Source organism: Artemia sp. Qi Xiang Cuo, chromosome 14, assembly GCF_049724085.1.
Source record: "Artemia sp. Qi Xiang Cuo chromosome 14, ASM4972408v1, whole genome shotgun sequence".
NCBI lineage: Eukaryota > Metazoa > Arthropoda > Branchiopoda > Anostraca > Artemiidae > Artemia > Artemia sp. Qi Xiang Cuo.
The window spans coordinates 13,778,054-13,802,435 of NC_142807.1; the positions used below are offsets into that span (position 1 = coordinate 13,778,054).

The window sequence follows — 24,382 nt, forward strand, 5'->3', positions numbered from 1 at the left end:
TCATCTGCTTGGTTATTTTTTGCCCATTCTTATTTTTTTTCTTTTGCCCGTGCTTTTCCCATGTCATCAAAATTATTACATGCAATTCACTGGTTTTTTAACTTATTTTCCATACTGTATTCTTCTTGTCCGCACTACTTTAGCTCTATCTGTTTCACTACTTTTCCTACTATTGGATAATGAAAATGGATGATTCGCTAGATTCTTTTCTTTCCTTAATAAACTTTCTCTTCTTGATTCAGTGTGTTTTTATTCACCTTTTGTTTCTAGTGATCATAGTGAAAGAAAGTTGTTAAAATTTCTTCATCAGTCTGATATTGTTACCATTCTTATCAACATTATTTTGAAAAAGTGCTGCCTTCAATGCCTTCTGCTAAAAACTTTAATGTGTTTACTTTGAATGTACAAGGTTTAAGGTGCAAATGGGATTATGTTGTGCAATATATTGGTGGTGATAATTGCCCTTGTGATGCAGTAGGTCTCACAGAGACCTGGCTGTCTTCAAGTGATGATATGTCTGTGTATGACAAACCAGGTTCTACTGCATACCACACAACTAGATCTCTAACTAAGTGTTCTGGGGAAATATATTTTTTTGTCAGAAGTAATCTTAATGTTTCGAGACATCTAGATGTTTGGAAGATTTTTGATCCGGTTGTAAATAATAGAAGTGCGTATGCTTTGGTTGTTGACCTGTCATGGGATACAGTAAGTTGTGATACTATTTGTTTATTTTACAAGCCTCCACCTTTCCCAATAGCGACATTTTCTGAATTAATTGATGAACTTTGTTCAGTTGATAAGCTTGCTTTAAGAAATATTTATATGCTTGGAGACTTTAACTGCAATTTATTGAAAATTAGGTGTGATGATGAGTCTGAATGCAGATGGCTTCACGAATGCAGATGGCTCAACTATTGAAAAAGCCGCTGTACCTAATGCCTTCAACTCTTACTTTACCTCCCTAACATCCGCTTCGAAGTTCTGTTCACCAATTTTTTGCTGCCTAAAAGGGTATCCTCAGCAGCTCAGAGGTCACCAATTTATGGAGCAATTGCTCTTTATAAGTCCATTTGCAGTGAACTTTCTCTTATTAAAAACTCTTCTTTCCTTTACAGAAAAATATTCTCGAAGTCTGGAAGTATTTTTGTTTTCTTTATTTGTTTATTGATTTTGTTTTAATCTTTTTCCACTTTACTTTATCTAGTTTTTTTCTTATTATGTTGAATCAGATTAGAACCCTGTTTTCTATATTATTATTAATGGTTTGGAATTTAAATAAAACACAGGAGATTTCAGTTTGGAGAAATTTAAGTTTAAGGTAATTGTATAGTGGTTGTTTGTCTCTTTTTTTTTGTTGGTTTTTCTCGTATTGTGGTTATAATTTCGAGGTATTGTTGTATTTTTTTTTATTCTCTGATCTGTTTTGTGGGGATTTTGTGATTGATATGAGGTCATCCCAAAGCTATGTTTCTTGGGACCTTTGCCGCCCAAATGTACCTATGTAATTGTTTTAGTAATTAATAAATTGACTTGATGGATTTATATATTTGGAATCAGTATAAAAGTTCTTTTAATGCACATATTGCTATCAAAAATCCTTTTTTTAGAGTTATGATTACTAATTATGATTACTAATATCCTAAAATTACTAATAGTTATGATTACTAATATCCCAAGCGGCTGCTTATTAACATATTTCGCTGCCACGAGCTAAAATCAATAACAGCAACTTTAGATACGCAAAGTTTCTATTGTTTGTTCCTAAGTGGCACAAAAATTCCCGTTTTGAAAAGTTTTGGGAAAACGAATCCAGTTAAACAGTGGTCGAGAATTCGTGGAAAGTTTTGATTACTTTTGGTTACGTTACACCTTACTTACAGTTCGTTAATACAAACTGCTTGATCTACAATTCCACATTGTGAGCTATTAGATACCGGTATCTAATCGACGCTCTCAATTACATATAGAAAATCTTGTATCCAAAGAATCTAACACTTTCGTAGTATTATCTTATATTTAAAATATATTTAAGCATTTAATATTTAAATCATAAGCATTTAGCGTCAAATGTCGTACTATTTAGCATCATGGTAAATCTGATTTGTTTGAATCAACTTCAACTGATTACTGTTGTAATAGGTGCATATGTTTATTGACAAGCCAATTGGCCTCTAAACAACGAGCTAGACGAGCTAGAAGTTCTGTAGACGAGCTAGAAGTTCTCATCAAATAGACGAGTTGCCCGATTGGAGTTGCTACTGAATGCTAGAAAATTACTGACGAAACTGGCCGTATAAACGGTTATATAAACTTTTTAAATACAAGACGCGTTCGAGGCTTTCAGCGCTTTGGTGGAGGTTTTGGCGTGCATATTCGGCAAGGCATACCGCGCAAACTGTTAAGCCACTTGTCATGAAGTATATGACACTACTTCGGCTGAATGAAAGCGGAGCTTTCTCTCTAGACGATTTTTGTGTCTTATACTCGCAGTTGTGTACTATCCTGAAACTGCAAAGAACAGTAAAGACCTGATACATTATTATTTATAAACGTTTATTGGCAATGTGTACTTTATTGGCAACGTTTATTGGCAATGTTTACTTTGTTGGCAACGTTTATTGGCAATGTTTATTGGCAATACTCGGCTCCTGCGTTCGTAATTACCGGCGATTCCAATCAAACTCATAAACAATGGGTGTCCAGCATGCTTGACTTACAGCAAGCTGTGAAACTTTCCACACACCAGAGTGGTATTACACTGGATTTCATACTTACCAACTTTACGGACTTACCAACCAACCTCTCTAACTACTACCTCCCTCCCCGTTCCGTAGGTCAACTACAAAGCTTTGATCACTTCATCATTCTGAGGCAATCTAAGACTACTTTCCTCAGACCAAAGAAAAAAAAGTTTGCAACTTGACCCCTGATTAAGGAGTCTGTCTATTTGTTCTGGAGATGGATAAGAAACTTCGACTTTGACGAAATTTGTTCATTAATAGATATCAACCTGAAAGTTGAGACGCTAACGTTGTCACTCCTGCAGAAATATTATGAACGGTTCCCCACTAAAATAGTTGTGGTAAGCGACAGTGATATCCCAGTTCCAATGTGAATTGAAAGACAGTTTCACTGATCCTTGCAGGAATAATGGACTTCAAATTAACGTCAGTAAAAAAAGTGTTTTAATCTGCTTAAAAAGGACATAGCCTGTCCTAGACCCTGGTTCCCTACCACTTCAACTGCAAATATTTTAGTGTGACTTTCAGTACTGACTATTCTGTCAGCTACCATATTTCTAACCTTATAAAAAAGGGCAACTATGCCTTTCGATCACTGAATACACTCCGACGACTAGGTTTTCCCAGTGAATCAGTTATTACTAGCGTATATTTACAGTATATTTCCCTTGTTAGAATACACGTGCCCTATTTGGGGACCAGGTGCACAATATTGAGTATTTAAGTGAGGATCTCGAGGCTGTTCAAAAGCGTACGACAAAAATCATACTGGGCCCCAAATATGATACGTATGCAACTGCAACGTTAAAAATAGTAACGCTGAGAGAACGGAGATTGCATCTCATGTGCCAATTTGGATAGTGGCTCATCGCTAGTAAAAAACACAGTACGTTGTTGCATCCTCGTATTGCCACCAAAGCCAATAACACAATAACGCCAATAAAGCCAATACCGACAGACGGACTAGCTCGAGCCAATAAGATGCAGAAAGAATCGATTCAGCAATTCTTTTATTCCGTTCTATACAAGTGTCATTAATCATACTTTTTTTCCTGTGTTGTTAGAGATAGGTTAATTTAGTTGAGGCTTTTCCAATACTACGAAAGCTGTTTTAAATAAATGAATATTGATATTGCCTTAAGAATGGTTTTTAGTGGACCTGCCATAAATTGCACAGGAGAAATATCCTTCTCCGCCCTTCTTTTGGGTGAAAAACTACTTAAGATCTTTAACCAGCCACGAATAATTGACATCATTATCCCCACTCATTATTGAGGGATGGGTGACTTAAGAGGTGCCGGGAATTATATATCGGGGGAAATAGAGGTTGATGAAAAAGGATATGAAAAGTGTAATTTAACGTCACGATGGAAGGGGTGCCCTAAGGGGGAAGGACAGCCTGAGATATCGGATGAACCTAAAAGGTATAAGAAAATTGAAATGTAGTATACCTCTATTTTTATACCCTGATATATTTTGGAATGCTCAATTTTGTATAAATTTAATAATTTGAAATTTTTGAAGAACTTTTATTATTAAGAAAAAGTAAGTGACATTAGATAAATTATGAAATATTTTTTAAAGAAAATTTGAAAGTCACCGAGAGGAGAGGAGGTGGGATTATTAAAAAAAAGAAAAAAAGAGGTGCCGTACAGTGACATCGAAGACACCTTCACACGAAAATCAGCAAGGAGGAAGGTTTTATCGATTGACTTTGGATATAAATAGACCTACTTACAAAATAATGTATAAAGCGTACACGAGTTTATGTGTTGCTATCTACCAATGGAATAATCTTATTTCCAACACCTTGTTGGTTTATTTAGTTTACATGATAACTTACCAATATAACTTACTTACCAATATAACAGAATAACTTACGCCCGAACTTACCAATATTTGACTCTCAAATTATTATCATAAGTGATGTCTTTTTGCAATAAAATAAAAACTGTCGTAATAAAGATTATTTTCTTAAGGAATATGACCTGTCCCCTATGGTATGAATAAAGAGCAGTAAAAATTCTTGGGCCTAGAAGCGTCAAAGCTTTAAATCTGGCCCTGTTTGTATCTAGAGAGTCTCGAAGTATTTGAGAATCATTTAACATTTAAAATATCTTTAAGAAAGTTATATTTAAAGAATCAATATTTAGCGTTACACCAAAATTATAAATTATAAGATAGTGATTCTCTAAAAAAAATTGAGATTCTTGAATATAAATTACAAAAAAATTACTAAAAATTTTTGTAAGACTATAAGTTTTGACCTTTTACTGCTAGATATATTCCATGTAGATAGCAAAAAAAACTGTGTGACGACATTGAAAGGAAACAACTATATATACTTACTACTAACCAGTGGCAGTTCTGGCATATCTTGCGCCTGGGGCAAAACCTCAATTAGTGCCCCCCTTTGCTCCCACAAAATTTTTAGACGAATTTTTTGGCAAAATTTTCATTTATTAATGGAATTGTTTTTAATTAATTAATTGATTAATATTTACTATTATTTTTTATTTATTATTTATATTATTTAATTATCATTCTTTGTTTTAATTGTTATTATTTAATTTTCTTAAGTCATTTTATTTTTAACTATTTAGTTATTTATTAATTATTTTAACAAAAATGCAATTTAAAAGATTAAAAATGATTATAGCCGTTAGATTATTTATCTGAATTTTTTCGTCCCAAAAATTTTTGCGCCCGGGGCAAGTACCCCCTCCCCTAAAACTGCGAGCGGTGGTGATCTCCACGCTCTTGTCATAATGCAATTCCTAATGACATACTCTGGAGAAGTTTCTCCACGTCGTTCCCTCCACACGTACTCTGGAGAAGTTGCTTCAGGTTGACAATGACGGGAAAATGGATCTACATTCTTGTGGATCCACAAGAAAGTATGATCAAAATATTTCATTCAAATTACTTCCCAAAGCATTTCAACCCGGAGAACAATAAGGAAAAGGCTACTAAATACATCTATTCTGATACCACATGTCTTTCACTATTATATTTAATTCAGCAGTGCCAATTCATATTGAAGTGGTGGGGGGCAAAAGTATATATATAATTCTAGGGGAGCAATAGTTGTTTTTCAAAATTGAAAATACCAAAAAAGTATTTTTAAGAATTTAGCAGGGGGGATAGCCCCTACGCCTCCAATCGACGCACACCTGCTGAGTAGCAAATTTAGTGCACCACTCTTGCCATTTTGGACCCTCAGTTCTTAAACAGATGTGCAAAAAGTATCTTTTAATTTAAGAAAGCTTTCATGGGATTCTAATGCGGATTTTTAACGAAAATTAGAATATTTCTGTCTCCCCGACTATATAGAGTATTGCATTCCCTAGTAGATGTAGATGGATTCTAATGCAGATTTTTAACGAAAATTAGAATATTTCTGTCTCCCCGACTATATAGAGTATTGCATTCCCTAGTAGATGTAGATGTTCTAAATGTCGGAAGTAAATGTTTGGGCAACCTATTTGTAACTGCGAAATTCAACATCTACATCAGAACACTTTTATTAGGTTTACAACATCTTCAGAACAGTACTGTTCTAAATGTCGAAAGTAAATCTTTGGGAAATCTATTTGTAACTACGATATTTAGAACATCTAAATCTACAGGGGAATACATCTACAAGGGATATAGTACTCTATATAGGCGTGGTGACCGAAATATAATAATTTCCTTTAAAAATTGCCGCGAAAAAATTCAATCCTAAATGCGGAGAAGCTTATGCATATTTGTGTTTTGTCAGCCAACGTAACCATGGCGTCAGGCTAGAAAATAATTTTCAAAGGTACGAAATATTAGTTAAACAATAATTTATTAATCTTCGTTTGCATAAAATAACAATTTACTATTTACAATCTGTTCAACAGTAAAAACCTTCATAATTTAAAACAACATTTCTCTGTTAGGAATCTGGACGGATCGTTTCAGTTGACAGCCCAAACAGAAGGCACATTTACATAGGCCTATCATATAATAATTGATTATTATGGCATTCCATAAGTCAGGCAAGTTCGGTTAACACTCTGAAAACTCTTCTTCTACAACAAGTTGTTGGGTATCTTTTCCTGTATCTACTTCATTGACATCTAGCTCTCTTCGTTTTAAGTTGATTCGTGGGGATGATTTGTGCACCACACTAGATGGCGTCAGTACAGCAGTTTCAATAGCCGGGTTTACACTACCTGCTGGTATATCTTGCATTGCTTCATAAACTGGGTTGGTAAAATCTCTTGGTTTGTCTACTTCTGTAGCAGCTTCAGGGTTTTGAGGTGCGGTCGGACCAAACTCAACATTTGTGCCCTGTCGAAACGCAACACTTGGGCTACTGAGAGGGCCAAAAGAGCTGCCCTTTCCCCTATATCTTTTCACATAAATAAAGCCACCAGCAACTCCTAGAGCTAATAGAATTATGACCAAAACAATTGGTATTGCAATGGCAGCGCTGTTAGTAGACTCTTCTGGCACAAGTCTCTTCTGAACAAAAAATTCGCAGTATCTACCTTGGAAGTCAGTTGGACATTTGCACATCATACTGCCGTTCTCATCTACATCACACGTGCCACCGTTTTGACAGGCACAGCGGAAAGGCACAACTTTTGCTTTCTCGTACGGTGCATCACATAATACTTCACTTGCCATCTGTGTTCCAGTACTGTCTGGGCAAACACATTTATGTCCTCCGGGTACTAGTAAGCACAAATGAGAACACTGGGCGTTTAAGCATGCATTGCTTAAGGTAGTGTTGTATCTGAAGTCTGTAAATATTTTCACAGAGCTGGGTGATGTTACATCTTTAGCGAAACGGACGTAAACTCATCTTCCAAACTTATCTTGTTTTCTCAATTCTCCTTTGTCACGAGTCACCCAGAATACAGATGATTCATACACATCTAAAGCAATTGGATGATCTAAATAGTCACCTCGAAGAACCACAGTTCTGCCACTACCATCCGGTTTCATACTCTCAATAATATTGAGTTTAGCATCTGCCCAGTAGACATTACCACCCATGCTGTGATCAATGGTAAGACCGGTTGGGTGACCTAGATGATCTGAAACAAGAACACGTCGCTTACTTCCGTCCATCCAAGAGGACTCAATACGTGGAGCAGTGCCAGCATCAGCCCAGAACATTGTTCCTGAAAAAAAAACATATATTATATGTCTGAGTATTTTCGTTATAAAGAACTTTAATACGGTAATTTAATATTTTAACGACATTTAGTATTTTTATATTTTAGTATATTTATAATAATAGTTATTAATGATCATTGTCACTCAAATAAAACCAGCCTCTTTGTGTCTTTCTGTCTCTTTGACTTTTTGAAATGCACGTTTTCTGAAATTTAAGTTTGCATGAGCATATTTTGTACTGTGTCATTTTGACTAAAAGCAGAATGGTAGCCAATTTTCCCTCAAAATACATCATGTCACTCAGCATAAAAAAGCGATAAATCAAATTTAATTTAGATAAGAAACTTAGTAATTAACTTAGTAAATTAAAATCTAATTAAATTAATAAATTAAAATAGTAAATTGAAATCTGAGCAACCCATTCTCGGAAAATCAAGAAGTATTATGCATCATTATTTAAAAAGTTGGATTTATTTTTAGTTTGGATTAAGAAAAAGTTAGATTAGTTTTGACTAACAGCAGAATGGTAGTCAATTTTCCCTCAAAATACATCATGTCACTCAGCCTAAAAAGCAATAAATCAGATTCAGTTCAGATTCAGTTGACCCCAGCCCCCACTGCACTTCCTGGCCAAAGGGCCTTAAAACGGAGATCAGCACTGCAGGTAGGGACTGTAAAGTCCATTGCCATGCTCTTTGCCGTGCGTTATGACCTTTCATTAATAGTCAATATTAATTTACAATTAATTTAATAATTATAACTTATATTAATTTACAACGCTAGTCGTCATGACCTCTCATTAGTAGTCACTATTATTTTATTATAACGCTATAATATAATATAATTATTTATAATTTATGTTAATGTATAATGCTAGTCTTTATGACCTTTCGTTAGTAGTCAATATTAATTTAATGTAACGCTATAATTAATTATAATATTATAATATAATATAAATTAATTTTAACGCTAGTAGTTTTGACCTTTCATTAGTAGTCAATATTAAATTATAATTAATTTATTTATTATAATTTATAATGATTTATATTTATTCAATATTATTTTGTAGATACAAATTGGCGCAACAATTTATTAACAAACCATTAAAGTAGCTAGTAGCAGGCCAGTTAGACAACAAGCATAATAAAGAAAAGGCGCATACTCTCCTGTAAGGACCAGAATCCTTATAGCTCTGACTCTACAATACTCGCTTCAGATGCCCATCGCATACTGTCAAATAATTTTTTTTCTTTCTTCGGATTAATGATTGGTTAAAAGTTAATGACATCTATACAGATAATAAGTTCAACTTGATCTGAGCTATGCGACATATTTTTCTAAGTGAGAACGAGCAAAGCTAACATTTTCCTTTTCTTTCTAAAAGAAAAAGATTTTGTGAAGAAAAAGATTTTCTTTTTTTAGTGCTCCACTATAATCTATTTTTGTAGATGGAGGGTGAATAAATGTTATTATTATAAGTTGTTAATTTTGTTGTAATGGTTGTTAAAATAATGTAAATTATTAATTTGTTATTTTTGTGGTGTATCTTTTGTGCTGTTTTTTTACTTTTCCATATTTTCCATCATTATTCTTATTTTACTTTTCTTAATTCTCTTTTTATAGCTCCATTATCTTCAATTTTTAAGCGGGTTATGATACAAAAAGTATATATTTATTGATACTAATACACAATTAATTATTTTTAAGAGAAAACTATTATGAATAATTTGTTAATTATCTGAATATAATAAAGTGTTATAATATAATTATGGTATGATTTAACCTTTTTTTAGTATTTTGCATAGCCTATTTAACAAATTATCATCTTAGATGGAGTTTTTGAGAAAAAGGAAAAAAAATTGAATGTAAAATCAACGGTCCCAGGAAATATAACAAACACTAAACGAACTGTTTCTTTTGTGCAAGAAAGAGAAACAATTTTCCTAACAAAATTTTCAGATGTTTAACATTTTTGTTTAGAAATAACAAATGTAAAAAACAAAAATTAAATAAAAATTATGTTTGGGTAATTTTCAATCTTTAATATTAGATTTTCAATTAAATTTTAATTTTTCTGCATCATTTGAAAAAGTCAGCGAGGAATTTTCTTTCAAACTGATATTTAAGAAAATATACATCTTGAATTTTGTATTTTTATTTTATATTTTGTTTGTATTTTTTTTGGTATTTTGCATTTATGAGCTTTGCGAATTTGATCTGCTATTATCATGACTATTCACCATTAAGTTTTCATCTTCTTATTTATGTTTGATGATTTTTTTGTGTTTTTTGGTACTTGTTTATTAACCAGAAAACACGCGAGAAGTGGATCGCGAAAAACTAGCCAAGCAACGTCTTTAACAAGACAATTCTTTTGTCCCACAAAGCAAACAGGGGTTTCTCACTCCATGAACAATATTTAAACTTTAGTTTTTTGGAGTAGAGGGGCAAAAAATTACCTTGGTTAGGTTAAGTTTTTAATATATAGTATAGTTTACCCCCCCCCCCCTCTTATTTGCAAATATGTAGCCCAAATTTGTTTCTAAACTATTATATTTTTATCCTATTTTGTTTTATTTCATAAGCATTAACCAAACTTCACTTCTCGCGTGTTTTCTGACTAATACATAAGTACCGTTTTTTTTTTTTAACCATACTCTCTAAAAAAGTCTGTTTTTCAACACACTTTTTTAAATGCCATAATAAAAAAAAACTTAGAAAAAACATAAACAAGCAAGGAATAAAATTTTAGAAAAAACAATTAGCAAAAAAAAACTTAGAAAAAACATAAACAAGCAAGGAATAAAATAAAAAAAAAATAATAATTTTCAATTTCAAAAATAACTTGTAAGCAATAAATGCTAAATTTATGCTGCTTGTTAAACGAACAAAATAGTTGGAAGAATTAATTATCAAGCTTGATACCAAATGTTTCATTAATGGAGTGACCATACTTTAAATATGAAAGAAAGAAAAACTATGCCTCTCGTCACTAAGAAGAGAATTGACCAATTACTAAGAATTTCCCTATCCAAATTTTCACCTCTAATAAATTCCAGGGCTATAAGAGATAAAAACAAAAACAGTGCCTAAATATACAAGAAGCAGTCAAATGATAAAAAGCACCCAAAAGACAAAATAAATAAAAAAACAAAAAATAATCAAAAATAAAAAGGAACCAAACGGCCAAATCTGTTAATAAAGGTGGGTAAGGGTACAATCTAGATGAGTGGATATTTTGGCCAAAAAATGATACATAGTTAAAAAAAAAATCCTCAAGCATTTAATGAAAATACGCAAAACCGTAATTTCGACCAGTATACCTTCTTATAGTGTAAACTTTTATCTATTTTATAAGTATCTATATTTGTTTTACCTACATACTATTTCTACAGTACAGAGTTTCTACTAAGACTTCAGAAAAAAACAGAAAATATGTTGCATTTTATACATATAGATTTTTATCTGTACTTCAAATATCTATATTTTTAATCTATACACATATGTACATAGATATCTATAGTGTAATATATACCTAAGTATCTATAGTGTAGATATAGCATAGATTTGTCAACAACAACCCCAGATCGAAAAAGAAATTTTCAAGTATAGATATCTATAATTTTATTATTTACTACATCTATAGCATAAATATAGCCCTTCTATATATAGAATATAGAGTCTTCTACTAAATCAGAGAACGTGTTGCATTCTTCTACATACAAATTTGTATCTGTACTTCAGACATATGTAACTTTTATCTTTATCTATATACCACATTTATAGAAAGCATGTTGCATAATCGCCTCCCTAATTTTTTTACAATTAAAAAAATAAATCTTTTTAATGTAATTTCTGATCATTTTTCAGATCGTGCCCATGCCTGTCCAAGATATAATGGGGACTACCATAAACCCCGTGGGTTCTTACATTTTTCTTCAAAAACACTAGAACAAAAACAGAAATCATATTGCATAATCGCTTGTTCAATGTTTGCAAATTAGCAGAAAGTTATTAAAAAAGTTCAGAAAGTTCTACAGAAAGTCTCGAGATTAATTGAAAGAGCTTTTTGTTGGTAATATTTTAATAAGTTCTTCCAGTGTTGCATAAAACGCTAATATTTTCCAAGTAGGCGTAATTGGGGTAATTTCAAATTATTTTTGTATTTCACGTATGTTTCTGTCGCACAATATTTTCCACAAAACTATGCTTCATTATTGAAAACGACTGGAATAAAAATAGCTATACAATTAAGCTAAAAATATCTCAGAAAATTCTTGAAAAAAAATATACCAACTAAAATAAAATCCAAATATACAACTGAATTGCGCATATCCAACACCCATGATGGGTGTCATATTCGAAGCTCCTCTGTCCGAAAGGGGATCAGGGGGGGGGGGGCAGTATAGGAAGCTCCCCCGTCCGACACGGGATAGGGGGAGGGGGGGGGAGAGGAAGCCCCCCCCCCCGTGTCCGAATCCTATACTTATCAAAAAAGTAAGTTGAGCTTAAAAACTAGGGGCCCCAAAAATTGCAAAATAATTCTGATCCATGCTATAGGTCTTAAAATGTTTTTAAAATTTTTCTATAATATATTGTGTTTTGTTACAATTTGTCCTTTTTTTTTAGCGTTTGTTGTAGTTTTTTTTTGTCTATAATAGGCCATCTATTATACAGGCTAATATATATGCTAGTCTATAGTTGCAGTATATATTTTTTTTTTATTTGGGCAAAAATAAAGAATAATTAAGAGAAACGAAATAAATTATATTATATAAAAAACATTTTTTTTCAGTTTTTACCATTATTCTTATGATTTCATCATATTGCGTCATATGGTGTTGGATGTTCTATTCTGAAAATCGAACTTGAATTTTACATCTTGTCAGTTTCCAATGCTCTTTGGTTAAAACCCACCAGAGGAGAAGAACTATTAACCCTTCTTCTAATACTCCCGAAAAATTCGCTTTGGCCCCATCTTTAGTTTTATCTAAACAACTGTATTTTCGTAATCGATGTTCTTGAATGGAAGATGATCTTGTCCTTAAACTACTAAATGTCAATCAGATTATCGAACACATTTAACAAACAGCATAGTTAATTGAAAGTTAATATTTTCTTAAACCCCCTCCTCCTCAATTCTCAGCTATGACCCCATCTATGATATAAACCATAGGTTTCTATTACTAGATATACCAATAGATATTGGTATAAAAAAAAAGAAAAAAAAAGAGCTACAGGTGAAGTAAGAGTCAAAAACTCGGACTCGATTCTACTTGCTCCCAAAAAGTACACTTTGCAACTAATTCGGCGGCACCTTGCTTAGCTTTCTAATTGTATGTATTTTTGGAACGCTAGTTCTGGATTAAGACCCAAAGATTCTGAACCATCTCTAATTACATCCAAAAATATATTTTGTTGTCCATTTAGGGACACTCTTTTTTTATTTTTATTTTATATGTTTTTGCGACTTCTTAAATCAAAAATAGTTAAGTACATAAGAAAATATTTGAGCCTATTACGGTAATAGTTTTAGACCACGCAAACTGGAAGGGGAGGTACACAAAAATTACAATCGCGACAATATTTTAGTCAATTAAGTACCTTAATAGGCGTGTAAAATCGTAAAATAAAAGGCATGTAATGTTTTCTTATGTAGTACAGAAAAACTGGAGGGGGCACCTGCACCCTCCCCCTTTCCCAGACCTAGAACCGCCACTGGTAGAATCCTTAGAATACTATACGTAAATTCAAACATCATATACAATTAAGGAACAATACAATTAGTTGTAAGTTCGTATTTCTCAAAATACCCCGTCATCCTCAATTCTCACCTATTGCTTGATTTACAATCTAAGCCTCAAAAGTCGGTACTATGTTGAGCTTTGGATGTTGGTTAGAAAAATGAATTGCACTTGTAGCTGGATTCAGTTATAATTACTCCCAAAAATTATACTTTGTTACCAATTCAGGGGCCCCTTTAGTGTTTTTTTCTTCATACATTTTTGTATAAAACGATAAAAACGGAAAAGAAGAGAGAAACGAGGATATTTTTTTAATCTTTACATTTTGTAATTATTTACATTTTTGTAATTTTAAAATTTAATTAAGTAAAATGTTATTTAAGGAAATTTAAATTTAATGAAAAACAAAATTAATTTATGAAAATTGGATCTATTGGGAAAAAGTTAATGAACAATATAACTAAAACTAAAAATAAAAAATAAAACTAAAAAAAACTAAAAATAATACATCATCAATTCTTATGCTTATGACTATCAATTGACATCAATATGTCATGATGTCATATGACATCATATGACTATCAATATGACATCAATGCTTATTTTTATAAGCAATTATTATAAGCAATATTTATAAGAAAGTCTTATGCTTATGCTTATGACTATCAATTGACATCAATATGTCATGATGTCATATGACATCATATGACTATCAATATGACATCAATTCTCATGCTTAGACTACTACACGTATTGCAACCAAATAAGAAAGGTCATAGTTTTTTTAAAGCTAACTTTTTCTGAAACTATTCAACCCCCTCCCCTCCTCCTCAAAAATCAACTATAACTTGATTTATGATCTGAGTCTCAAAAACCTTTACTAGATAGACCTGTAGATGTTGGTAAGAAAAGGAACAGGTCGTTGGAAAGAAAAAGAAGATAGAGAAAGGATATTGGTAAGATGAAGAAGAAGAAACATTACCTGTAGCAGGATTAAGAGCCAAAGACGTTGGGTTCTCCAGCGCCCCTGTAACAACTGATCTTTTATATCTGCCATCTAGGGTTGTAGCCACAATTCTTGTTTTTCCCTTGGCTCCTTGTTTATCAGCCTCAATAAAATATAGAACCTCCGAAACCCAATCTATAGATATAGATGTTGGTCTGGCGCTATCCCCAATTGGTATATTCAAATTTTGCGCATGGCCAATTTGCACATCAGACCCATCTGGGATGAAAGAGCGTTTAATAACGCGGTCAGCGCCATCTGCCCAATAAACAATTCTGCTATTTATGTCGTAATCAAGACTGTCAATACGACGCTCTCTGCGAACGACCTGGAAAAGTGAAAGGCTCTCTTTAGTTTTTTAAAATATGAAATTCCCCAAATTAATGAGTTAACCTAGCTAGTTAATAAAAATATATAAATAAGCATTTTTAATATCTCGATATTTGAAAACTAATTCAAGGATTTTAAAATTTACTTTAATAGAAACTTTGTTTTTTTTTATAGATTTTTCAAACGACACGGCATATTTTATTACTTCTACCAGAACGAGACTAAGATAGTTTTGAATTTCTGATTATTCCAGGTTGTTATTTTAATTGTCTATTAATTATTTTGATTGTTTTAATTTTCTTTTAATTATTATTTATTTATTTCAATTATTATCATACAAACTGAAAATGACTCTGGTACACATATGACAATCACTCTTGACACCTTGACAATCAGCTATCCGCTGTGTCATAATCTTTTCTTATAAATCTTTTTAAACAGCATATAAATTGACAATACAATTACCTTGACATTATTTTATGTAGTAGCTAGTCAATGATATTACTGATTACTGATTATTTTAACTCTGATTAACTTTAATAAATTAGCTAAGTAATATCTAAGACTAAAAAGTAAATTGATTAACCCCTATTAATTTGTTTTAATTAATCATAATAAATGTCCGATTACTTTTATTTTAATTGTTTCAATTCCTACAGCTTAACAATTTCTCAGGTGACAATTAGTCCTGATATTTTGAATATGATCCATCTGGTGTCTTACGATCTTTTCATTTCTTTTTCAAAAATAAACAAAATAAACAGAAAATAGAAAAAATACGATAAAGAAATTAAAAACACAAAATAGTTCGAACATATAACTTGATTCTTGGAGCAAATGCTTGTATACGATCCCATTATACAAATAAAACCCACTTAGGTTCCTGCAACATATTAAAAGAAAAAAGAATAAAAAAAAAATAAAGCAAAATAAAGGTAAGCAAAAATTCCATCTTCAACTGTCTTGCTTTACTAAGCTAGCCAAAAATATACATAGTTTTTGTAAAGTTTAGTTAGAAATTACTCTAAATTTTTAAAAATTATAAGAAAAAAACTCTGTCTTCGTCAAGATGAATGAAATAAAGAAAAACGGTAAAGAATAAAAGCCTCAAAAATAGAACAAGAGCGGAAAATTGTTGTGGTATTGCGGTAGAGTAAAAAGAAAAAAAATACAAAAGAGAACATGAAGAGGTTGGAAACAAAAAGAAGATGGAAACACGAGAGGTGGGAGACTTGCTAAAGATTGAACGTATTTGGATATTGGAAATCCCCTGCTTCAACCCTACCCTCCCAAAAAAGAATTCATACGGAAATATGGATGACAATATTAGAAAATAATTACCAAGATATAAAAAAGATACAAAGAGATAAAGCGACAAAAAAAGAGCCCTGGACAAGCCTATATGAGCTTACTTGCTATCTCTGCTTTCTATCTCACTATCTATTCTATCTATATCGTTTTTTCTATATCGTTTTATCTATTCTATCTATATTCACTATCTATATCGTTTTATGTTTAACAAAAAACGCAATATATTTCATACCTTATTCCAATAGGAAATCTAGGAACATGTAAATCGACAAGATAGATTTAAAACACACAGATTATTACCCATAAATTGAAAAATGTGTTATTTTTCAAGGAGGAAGGGGGGTATTTTTCAGGGAGGAAAGGGGGTTCAAAATCAATAAGGCTAAAATGTTCCGTTAACTATATACTTTCATCCTACATGAAAGTATTTGCAAAATAAATGAACTTTTAGAGGTTTTGCAAGTTCAGGGTGCAACGATAGGTTTGAAAATTAACGTTAAGAAGACTAAGTCGCTAAGGCTGGGAATAGGTGAAAATGGAGAAGTGACGCTGGGTTACGAAAAGATCGACCAACAGAGACCGAACAAAGATCGATCAACTCAACAGCTTCACTTGCCTTGGCAGTATTATAGGTAAAGACTACTAGTAAGTAATATTGCCTACGGACTGTTTTGGGTACCCTACTGACTGCCCGTATCTCAAACAGTAGCTGTACGAAAAGTGTGGTTCAACCTCTTTTTCTAGTGATACAATGAGAGAAATGTTGAGATTGCTAGGGAACGTTCTGCGGATGAAGGTCTTTTATTGACTTAGTGTAGTTGAATTATTGACACTTTTTTAGTGTCCCTTCTAATTTATATGTATTTATGTCACCTTCTTTTTTTGTGTTTATTCGCTTAATTTCTGCCCCTCCCCCTTTTTATTCTCCTTTAATTCTGTTTCTGATTTGTATTTGTATAAGTTTAGTTTGACCAGTTTTTATCTTTTTAACTTTTCAATTGACTTTTTAGAGTTTTAATTATTGACTTTTAAATGATTGTTCATTATGATCTTTCTATTTCGTTGTTGTTTTTTTTTTGCATTTTTGCCAGTTTTAGTGCAACCATTTATATTGTCGACTCCGAAGTCCGAATTCGGCCCTTTGTGGGCTTGTCATAGTGATCTTTTTGAAATAAATATCTTATCTCTATCTCACGGTAGGTTGCCAAAGTTTGTTCTTTTCGACCAACCGTCTAGGACAAAACGAAAAGCAGGTCTTCCCGGTTTGGGGTGGGAGGATGTTGTAAGGGAAATGGCAACTTCCTGGAGGGTGTACAGAGGGAGGTTTTGAATAGATTGGGATAGAGGAGGAGCGTGCGTAGCTGTGTCGACCTCAGGTGGCTTGGTCCTGCAGTGAGTTGTTAGTAGTAGTAGTAATAAAAGAATATAAATTACTTCCACTTGATGATTTCTTCCAGTTACATTGACGGCTGTTATATCATCACCAGATGCTATGAGCACAACCAAAGGTGAATCAGCCTTGCATATGCTTCTTTGAGGATCAACTGGTGTGAATCCCTCAAGGCAACTGCACATATACGAGCCTTTAAGGTTAGTACACACTTGAGAACAATTATGACCAAAGGTTGCGCATTCATCAATATCATCACAAATTTTGGGATTGCTTCTCGATATGATATACCCTTTATTGCAAACACATATGTAACCACCTCCAGTGACATTATGACAGCTATGTTCACAACCACCGTTATCTTCCACAGAGCAAGATTTCGCCTTATGACAGCCCCTTTCGTCACTTTCATCACCGCAATCGTCCTTTAAGTCGCATAACATTGACCTAATAATTCAAGAATTTAAAAAGTCTCATTTTACCAAACATATTTTAATATAACAATAATACACTTTCCAAGCAAGTGAATTAAAATTTTTAATATGTCTTTTTTAATTATTTCAAAACTAGCAGAAAATATGTTAGTAGGGCAAGAATTAGCTTATTTTCCTTTATATTACATAAAAAAAACTCATAATTTAGACATCTACCGTGACTTTTCTATGACAAGAAAATATAGATTGCAGTAGGTATCTAGGAAATGCCTAAATCTTAGAGATGTTTACCATATTATCTATATGGAAGGTCGAAGCAGCTATCTCACCTGGCAAGTCGTCGCTACAAAATATCTATTCGTTTTTATTGGGGGATAAGGACTAAAAAAATTTAGAAGGGGATGCTAAATAAACCCTTTCTCGTACTTCATATTATCACCTTCTTAGTATGGTCGATATAAAGACCTGAGACTTCAGATGGCCATTCCACCAAGTCCTCTAAAAAGTATATCCCTAACACCCGTCATTATTATTCTTACAATTTAACATTTACAGTTTTACGAGCAAAAGTAGTAAAACTGACTTGTCAATGCAGTTTTGATTTTAGCTTTGGAATTACGTGGTTAAGTAAATTTCCTTGTACTTGAGGCCCAGGGAACCTTGGGATAAGTCCCAAGAAATTAAATTAATTAAGAAATTAATTAGAAATTAAAAAATACAATTGATGAATAAAAATTATTTTTGATTTTATGAGTAATATGGTTATATGATTTAGGAAAAAAAGTGGTGAAACTTACTTGTGAACACAGTTGTGATTTGAGCATCGGAATTCAGTGGTAAAGTCACATTCTCTGTGTTTGAGGTAAAGTGAGTTATACGATTCTCATCAAATCATTCGATTTCACGAATTAAAAAAATACGATTTATGAAATACGAATTATTTACTCTTTGAGGAATTATATAATTAAATTCTTTATGGATTTAAAGCTAGCTTGTCAATACAGTTGTGGTTCCCGCATTAGAATTCTATGGTAAAGTCACATTCTCGATGTTTCTGGAATAGGGAACCCATCTGACCTTCTATGAATTAAATAATTTTACCAATTTTACGATTTACGAATTAAAAAACACGATTTACAAATTACGAATTATTCACAATTTAAAAGGATTATGCGATTACAAAATTACACAGTGTATGAACTAAAGTCCTAGGACTTACTTGTCAATACAGTTGTGATTTGCGCATTGGAATTCTGTGGTGAAGTCACATTCTCTGTGCTTGAGGCACATTGTTATATTATTCTCATCAGATCCATCACTACAATTATCAACGCCATCACAGGTCTGCCATTGTGGAATGCATCTGAAATGTATATATTCTCAGTTATCCCTGATTACGATTACGATTTACGATTTTTACTGACTTTTATTAGATTAATTAAAAAAACTTCTTCCACAAAATATGTTTTTAAGAGAAAATTAAATAACCCCATTAAACAAAAAATTGGCAAAACTAAAATCATATAATCTATAGAGCGTAAAACTACTCCAAATCAGCAATGATAAATAATTGAAACCCAAAACAAAGAAATATTATGATGAATAACCGAGTCAAACTCATAACGAGCAGAAATTAACATAAGTTGGGCTCAAAACCCCTATGCCTTCCCAAGGCCTGAACATAATTTGCACTTTACTGAAAAAAATACAAATGAATGTTCATTGTCAGTTTAATATACACACATTGATATTTAGTAATCAAAATGTTAATATTATTTGATTTGTTAAAGTTATAAAAGTAAAAACATTTATATTTTTTCAGTTAAGTGCAAGTTATGTTCTGGCCTTGGGAGGGCATATGGGTTTTGAGCCCTACTCATGTTAATTTCTGCTCGTTTTGAGTTTGTAAAAGTTTGCTAAAGTTTGCCGATTTTATAAATGTTCGTAAATGGCCGAAAACAACGACTTTCGTTGGCCTGTAGTAAAATGTTTCTGTTGTAATATATATTACTCCGAACAATTTCTTCAAGTACTGTCAGGAGTAATGTACTGTATTAGAAGAGAAAGTGCAAATTTTGTTCTAGCCTTGGGAAGGCATAAGGTTTTGCGCCCAAATTATATTTATTTTAAGTTTACATTGCTCGATGGGATTTATTAGCGTGCTTATTATTATATAATACATACTTTATAATATAGAACACAGATAACCGTAAGAGTTCATTTCAAATTTTTAAAGTTAAATCAGAATAGTCTTACATTATTTTGCGTCCTATTATTTTACGTGAGATTTTGCGTGAACTACTTTACGTACGTAAGCTACTATGCAGTTTCCTAAACTACTACTACATTTTGCTTAAATATTTAAGATATAGAGAGGGCCCCGCAAAAAATCTAATTGGGCCCGACAAATATTCAATCCGATTGCGCTTATCATGGCCTCTTCTGCACATAACTTTATAAATTCTTGATTTATACTTTAATAAAATTAATTTTAATAAAATTATTACTTTACACCATGCAGAGAAATTGAATTAAACAGGTTTTCTTAACTAACAATTAACTGAAATTAATTAAACACTTCTTTACTGCCAAGGTCCTTGCGTCAGACCTGCAAGGTATTTGCCACAGCAAGTATGAACTCCTGGCCCTGTATTACCAAACTGAGATCAAATTCACTCCGCCATCACAAGACCATTTTAATTCTATTTTCCAGATAAAATAAAACTTGGTTGGAAAATATTGGTGCACTCCGCCGCCGCGCTGCCTGTTCACAGAAAAGTGATTTTAAAACAACACAGGAATTCCGTGGCCCCTTATAAACTGTCAGGTGTTTCCCAGGAATGGCAACTGAAAATTCGATATCACCCGTCTCTAACATTAATTTTGAAAGTCATCAGTTGCGTTTTGTTCAGTGCTTCCACTATCCCCGAATTTTCGGGGATTTCCCTGAAAATCTTGCAAAAACGGAGCGGCAAAACGCTTAGGCCTATAACAGCAAAGCTTTAAATTCAGCCCTAACCATGACATCCTATTGGACTTATTGTTTTTGCACAGTTGTAAAGCAAGATAAAAGACCGAATGTAATGCCAAGTTATCAAAATAGCGTATCTGCAATAGCTCAGGAACGGTTTGGGATATCAAGTTGAAGCTTTCAGTGGGGTTTTGGAGGAGGAAGAGACACGTGGATGTTTAATTCGGTAAAATAAAACTTAGTTTTAGCTTTGTTTTAGTTACCCTATTTTAGATGTTTAGAACTATTTCTTCGTCAACAAACATTCGCAAATACTTTTTTCAAATATTATAAAATTTTAAAACAGGCTTTTCTGCTATACATTCAGTGAAACCTGGAGGGGACTGTTTTTTTATGGAATATTTTAATTTGCCAATATTCCAAATACAAGTATATACAAAAAATAAATGATTAAAAAATATAATGGATAAAATGTAAATTGAAGTGGAGCGACCAAGAAAATCTGTATAGCAGAAGATTTCTTATAAAATAAGAATTTTATTATTACAATATTTCCTTCATAAGAGGCCATTGAGAAGGACGATACCTAGAATCAAAAAACAAGAAGCAATAAAATTTTTAGAATAACTACAGAATAGAAAGTAAAGAGAAAAAAAGTACCTGCTAAAACTAAAAACGGTGAATTAAATAATAATTTCTCTAAATTTCTGTTCCTACAAAATGAATGACAACGAAGGCTGGATGAGTTTTAATAGCCAAAGGGAAAAAAACAAGAAAAGAAAGATTGGTTATTCTAATAAAAAAGTGAAATAGAAGTAGTAATGGTGTATAAGATTTCACCAGTGATTGCGTAATATGCCTTACCACGGGTCAGTCACCTATTACTACGAACAATACATGGCTTACCAGACAGGTTTCTGAGGTAAGACCCATTTTTTGGGGTCAATCAGAGATGTTTCTACTAACGGTACTCCATAAGACAATAATAGATACGAAACTAGATTGCATAATATGCCTTACCCCGGACAGTCATCAATTGATACAGAGGGTACAAGACTTGTCAGACATGTTTTTCAAGGTTCAATAGCCAAAACTAGAGATCGTCACATTTTCTATTCAAAGGTACAATTATTTTTTTGTTGTCACTATTCTAGTTTTTTCTAAACCAGTATTTGCTTGCCTGTATACGACCATGCTATTTGCTTAACATCCGTTTTTTTTTTTGTCCTTGAAAAACCGTATACAGTTTTTTTTCTGTTTTTGTTGTCAATTGTACAATGGCACCTTTTCAGAGCATGTACTTATGGATGCCTTTCCAAGCAAGATGGTTAAACATGCTTTTACAATCGGAAATGTTTGATTAACATTTGCAAAAAAAAGGGGTAATGGGATTTGCGAATTGGAGGAGATGGGGTGATTATGTACTGTATAATTCTGGTTTAGTTTTTCAAAGAGAGTGAGTATTTGACATTTTTGCAAAAAGGGATAAGGAATTCGCAAATTGGACTCTATGAATGATATTAATTAATGTTTTGAATAATAGGAGTGTAAATGATTCTAATTAGTGATTGGATTGTATGACGGTGGAGAAAAAAAGTATTAAACTGATAAACAGTTAAGGTAACCCCGAAGGGGTTGTTAACCCAGGAAATTTGTTACTTGACCTAGTTTTACCTCTCCGATGCGGTCTGTATAATACGCAAGTCACGTTTGAAAAGTATTGTCAATTTAAAATAGTATCTACCGGTCCCTTCGTTCCCCCAGTTCTGAGGGGCAGGGGAGGGTCGGAGAGGGGGAGGGGGAGTCAATTTTGGAGGTAACACATTCTAAAAGTTGGCAAGGTTTTTGTTTTTGATAAGAATTGCTGTATAATACACAAGTGATATTTTGGAGAGTATTGTCAATTTAAAATAGTTTAGAAATAAAAAAAAAATATTCTATACCCACAAGAATAAAACTACACTAAACCGCTACAGCATAAGAAAAAATAACAAAAAAGGGAAAAAACTTTTTACAGCAAGAAAACGAAGAACTGAAAAACTGTGTAATTGTTGTTTGGTAAAAGCTTGAAATGGGTCCAACGCTGGGTTCTAAACAACTCCGACACAGTCAGACGGGATGGGGGGATTTTTTACTCCTGAGAAGGTACACAATAATCCTTGTCCCAGAAAATATTTCCAAAATAGTATTTTCCTGTACTAATCTAACCTTGGTACCTCCCCCCCCCCAAACCCCCAAAAAAAACAGTTTAAATATTGTAAACGTAATAAAGAATCACGCTTTGCGATCCATTTACCCATTGCAAATACCCGTTTGACTGGTTTCCTGTAGTACTTTCTGGTACAGTCTATAGCGCTGTGTAGGATATAATGCACAAGTACCAGATTTTGTAAACGCATGATTTATACGGTATTTATCAATTTATAAATCCTTACTAAGGAAATTTTCAGTCTTAAAATTTAATTCTGATTAATGTCAAATTTCATATTGAAATCTGAATAAAAGTCTGAATTCTTGTTTTTTAGAATAAAATCTTTGTTATTGATGATTCAAACGTTAATTTGACGTTTTGTTCAACAATTCATGTGACGTTCTCACCACTTTAGGAAATTCAGCTTTAGATGTGGAATTGCAGATACGTGTGCAACGGTTTCGAGGTGTTACCATCGCTTTTTCTGAGAATTAGATAAAAAAATGAAAGTTTTTCCTACTGAAAGTATGAAGCAACGTTAAGACTTAAAACAATGAACAAAAATTATTCCCTATATGAGTAGAGAAAGCCTCTTCTCACTCAATTTCTATAGCTCTTGTGTTTCAGGAGTCATTCTCAAAGAATTGTGAAAAAAGTAAAACTTTAGCATAATAAGCGAGGAATATACGGATATACAGAATTATTTGTGTTCGTTTTAAGTTTTACTGCTCCTGACTTTCAGGAGAAATAATTTTTTTTAAATACATATTCAATTTCAGGCCGATTTCCAAATCATTTCAGGATACCCCTCCCCCCACCTCGTTTAAAATTTAACACTTACTTCTTTGAAGTAAGCCATATTCTTCCACCCTTTCCGGAGCTTATTAAAAAGTTTCCTGTATATGCAATACTTGTGGAAATTTGCCCCACTCAAATTCTTCAATCTACTCAAGTAGATCAGTTTCAACTTGGAGTAGAGGGGCAGGTGCATTATTCACATTATTTTGTATGATTTTCAGGTTTTTTTGGTTATTATTTTTGGTTATTTTCGGTTTTTCCACATTAATTGAACTCTGGTTCAGTTGAATTCCACCAGTGAAATTGTGA

At 32.7% G+C, this 24,382-nt stretch overlaps 2 protein-coding genes across 2 annotated transcripts; both read right to left on the reverse strand.

Moving 5' to 3' along the window:
• Positions 1 to 6,779: 6,779 nt before the first annotated feature.
• On the reverse strand, positions 6,780 to 7,403 carry LOC148944170 (low-density lipoprotein receptor-related protein 2-like). Its single transcript, XM_089099846.1, has one exon. The coding sequence runs from the start codon at positions 7,401 to 7,403 to the stop codon at positions 6,780 to 6,782; it is 624 nt and encodes a 207-aa protein (XP_088955972.1).
• A 174-nt stretch (positions 7,404 to 7,577) lies between these two features.
• Positions 7,578 to 19,472, reverse strand: LOC148944171 (low-density lipoprotein receptor-related protein 2-like). Its single transcript, XM_089099848.1, has 4 exons — positions 19,333 to 19,472; positions 17,724 to 18,126; positions 14,625 to 14,976; positions 7,578 to 7,903 (listed from the first exon to the last, which is right to left on the reverse strand). Exons 1-4 carry the CDS (start codon positions 19,401 to 19,403, stop codon positions 7,578 to 7,580), a joined length of 1,152 nt encoding a protein of 383 aa, XP_088955974.1. The 5' UTR covers positions 19,404 to 19,472.
• Positions 19,473 to 24,382: the final 4,910 nt, after the last annotated feature.

Bases quoted from the DNA above. Each gene is read 5' to 3' on its own strand.
- LOC148944170 (XM_089099846.1), bottom strand. From the start codon at position 7,403: ATGGCAAGTGAAGTATTATGTGATGCACCGTACGAGAAAGCAAAAGTT.
- LOC148944171 (XM_089099848.1), bottom strand. From the start codon at position 19,403: ATGTGCCTCAAGCACAGAGAATGTGACTTCACCACAGAATTCCAATGC. The intron at 18,127-19,332 runs GTAAGTCCTAGG...TTGAATTATTAG, and splicing joins AATCACAACTGTATTGACAA to GTCAATGTTATGCGACTTAA. The intron at 14,977-17,723 runs GTAATTTATATT...TCACTTTTCCAG, and splicing joins GAAGAAATCATCAAGTGGAA to GTCGTTCGCAGAGAGCGTCG.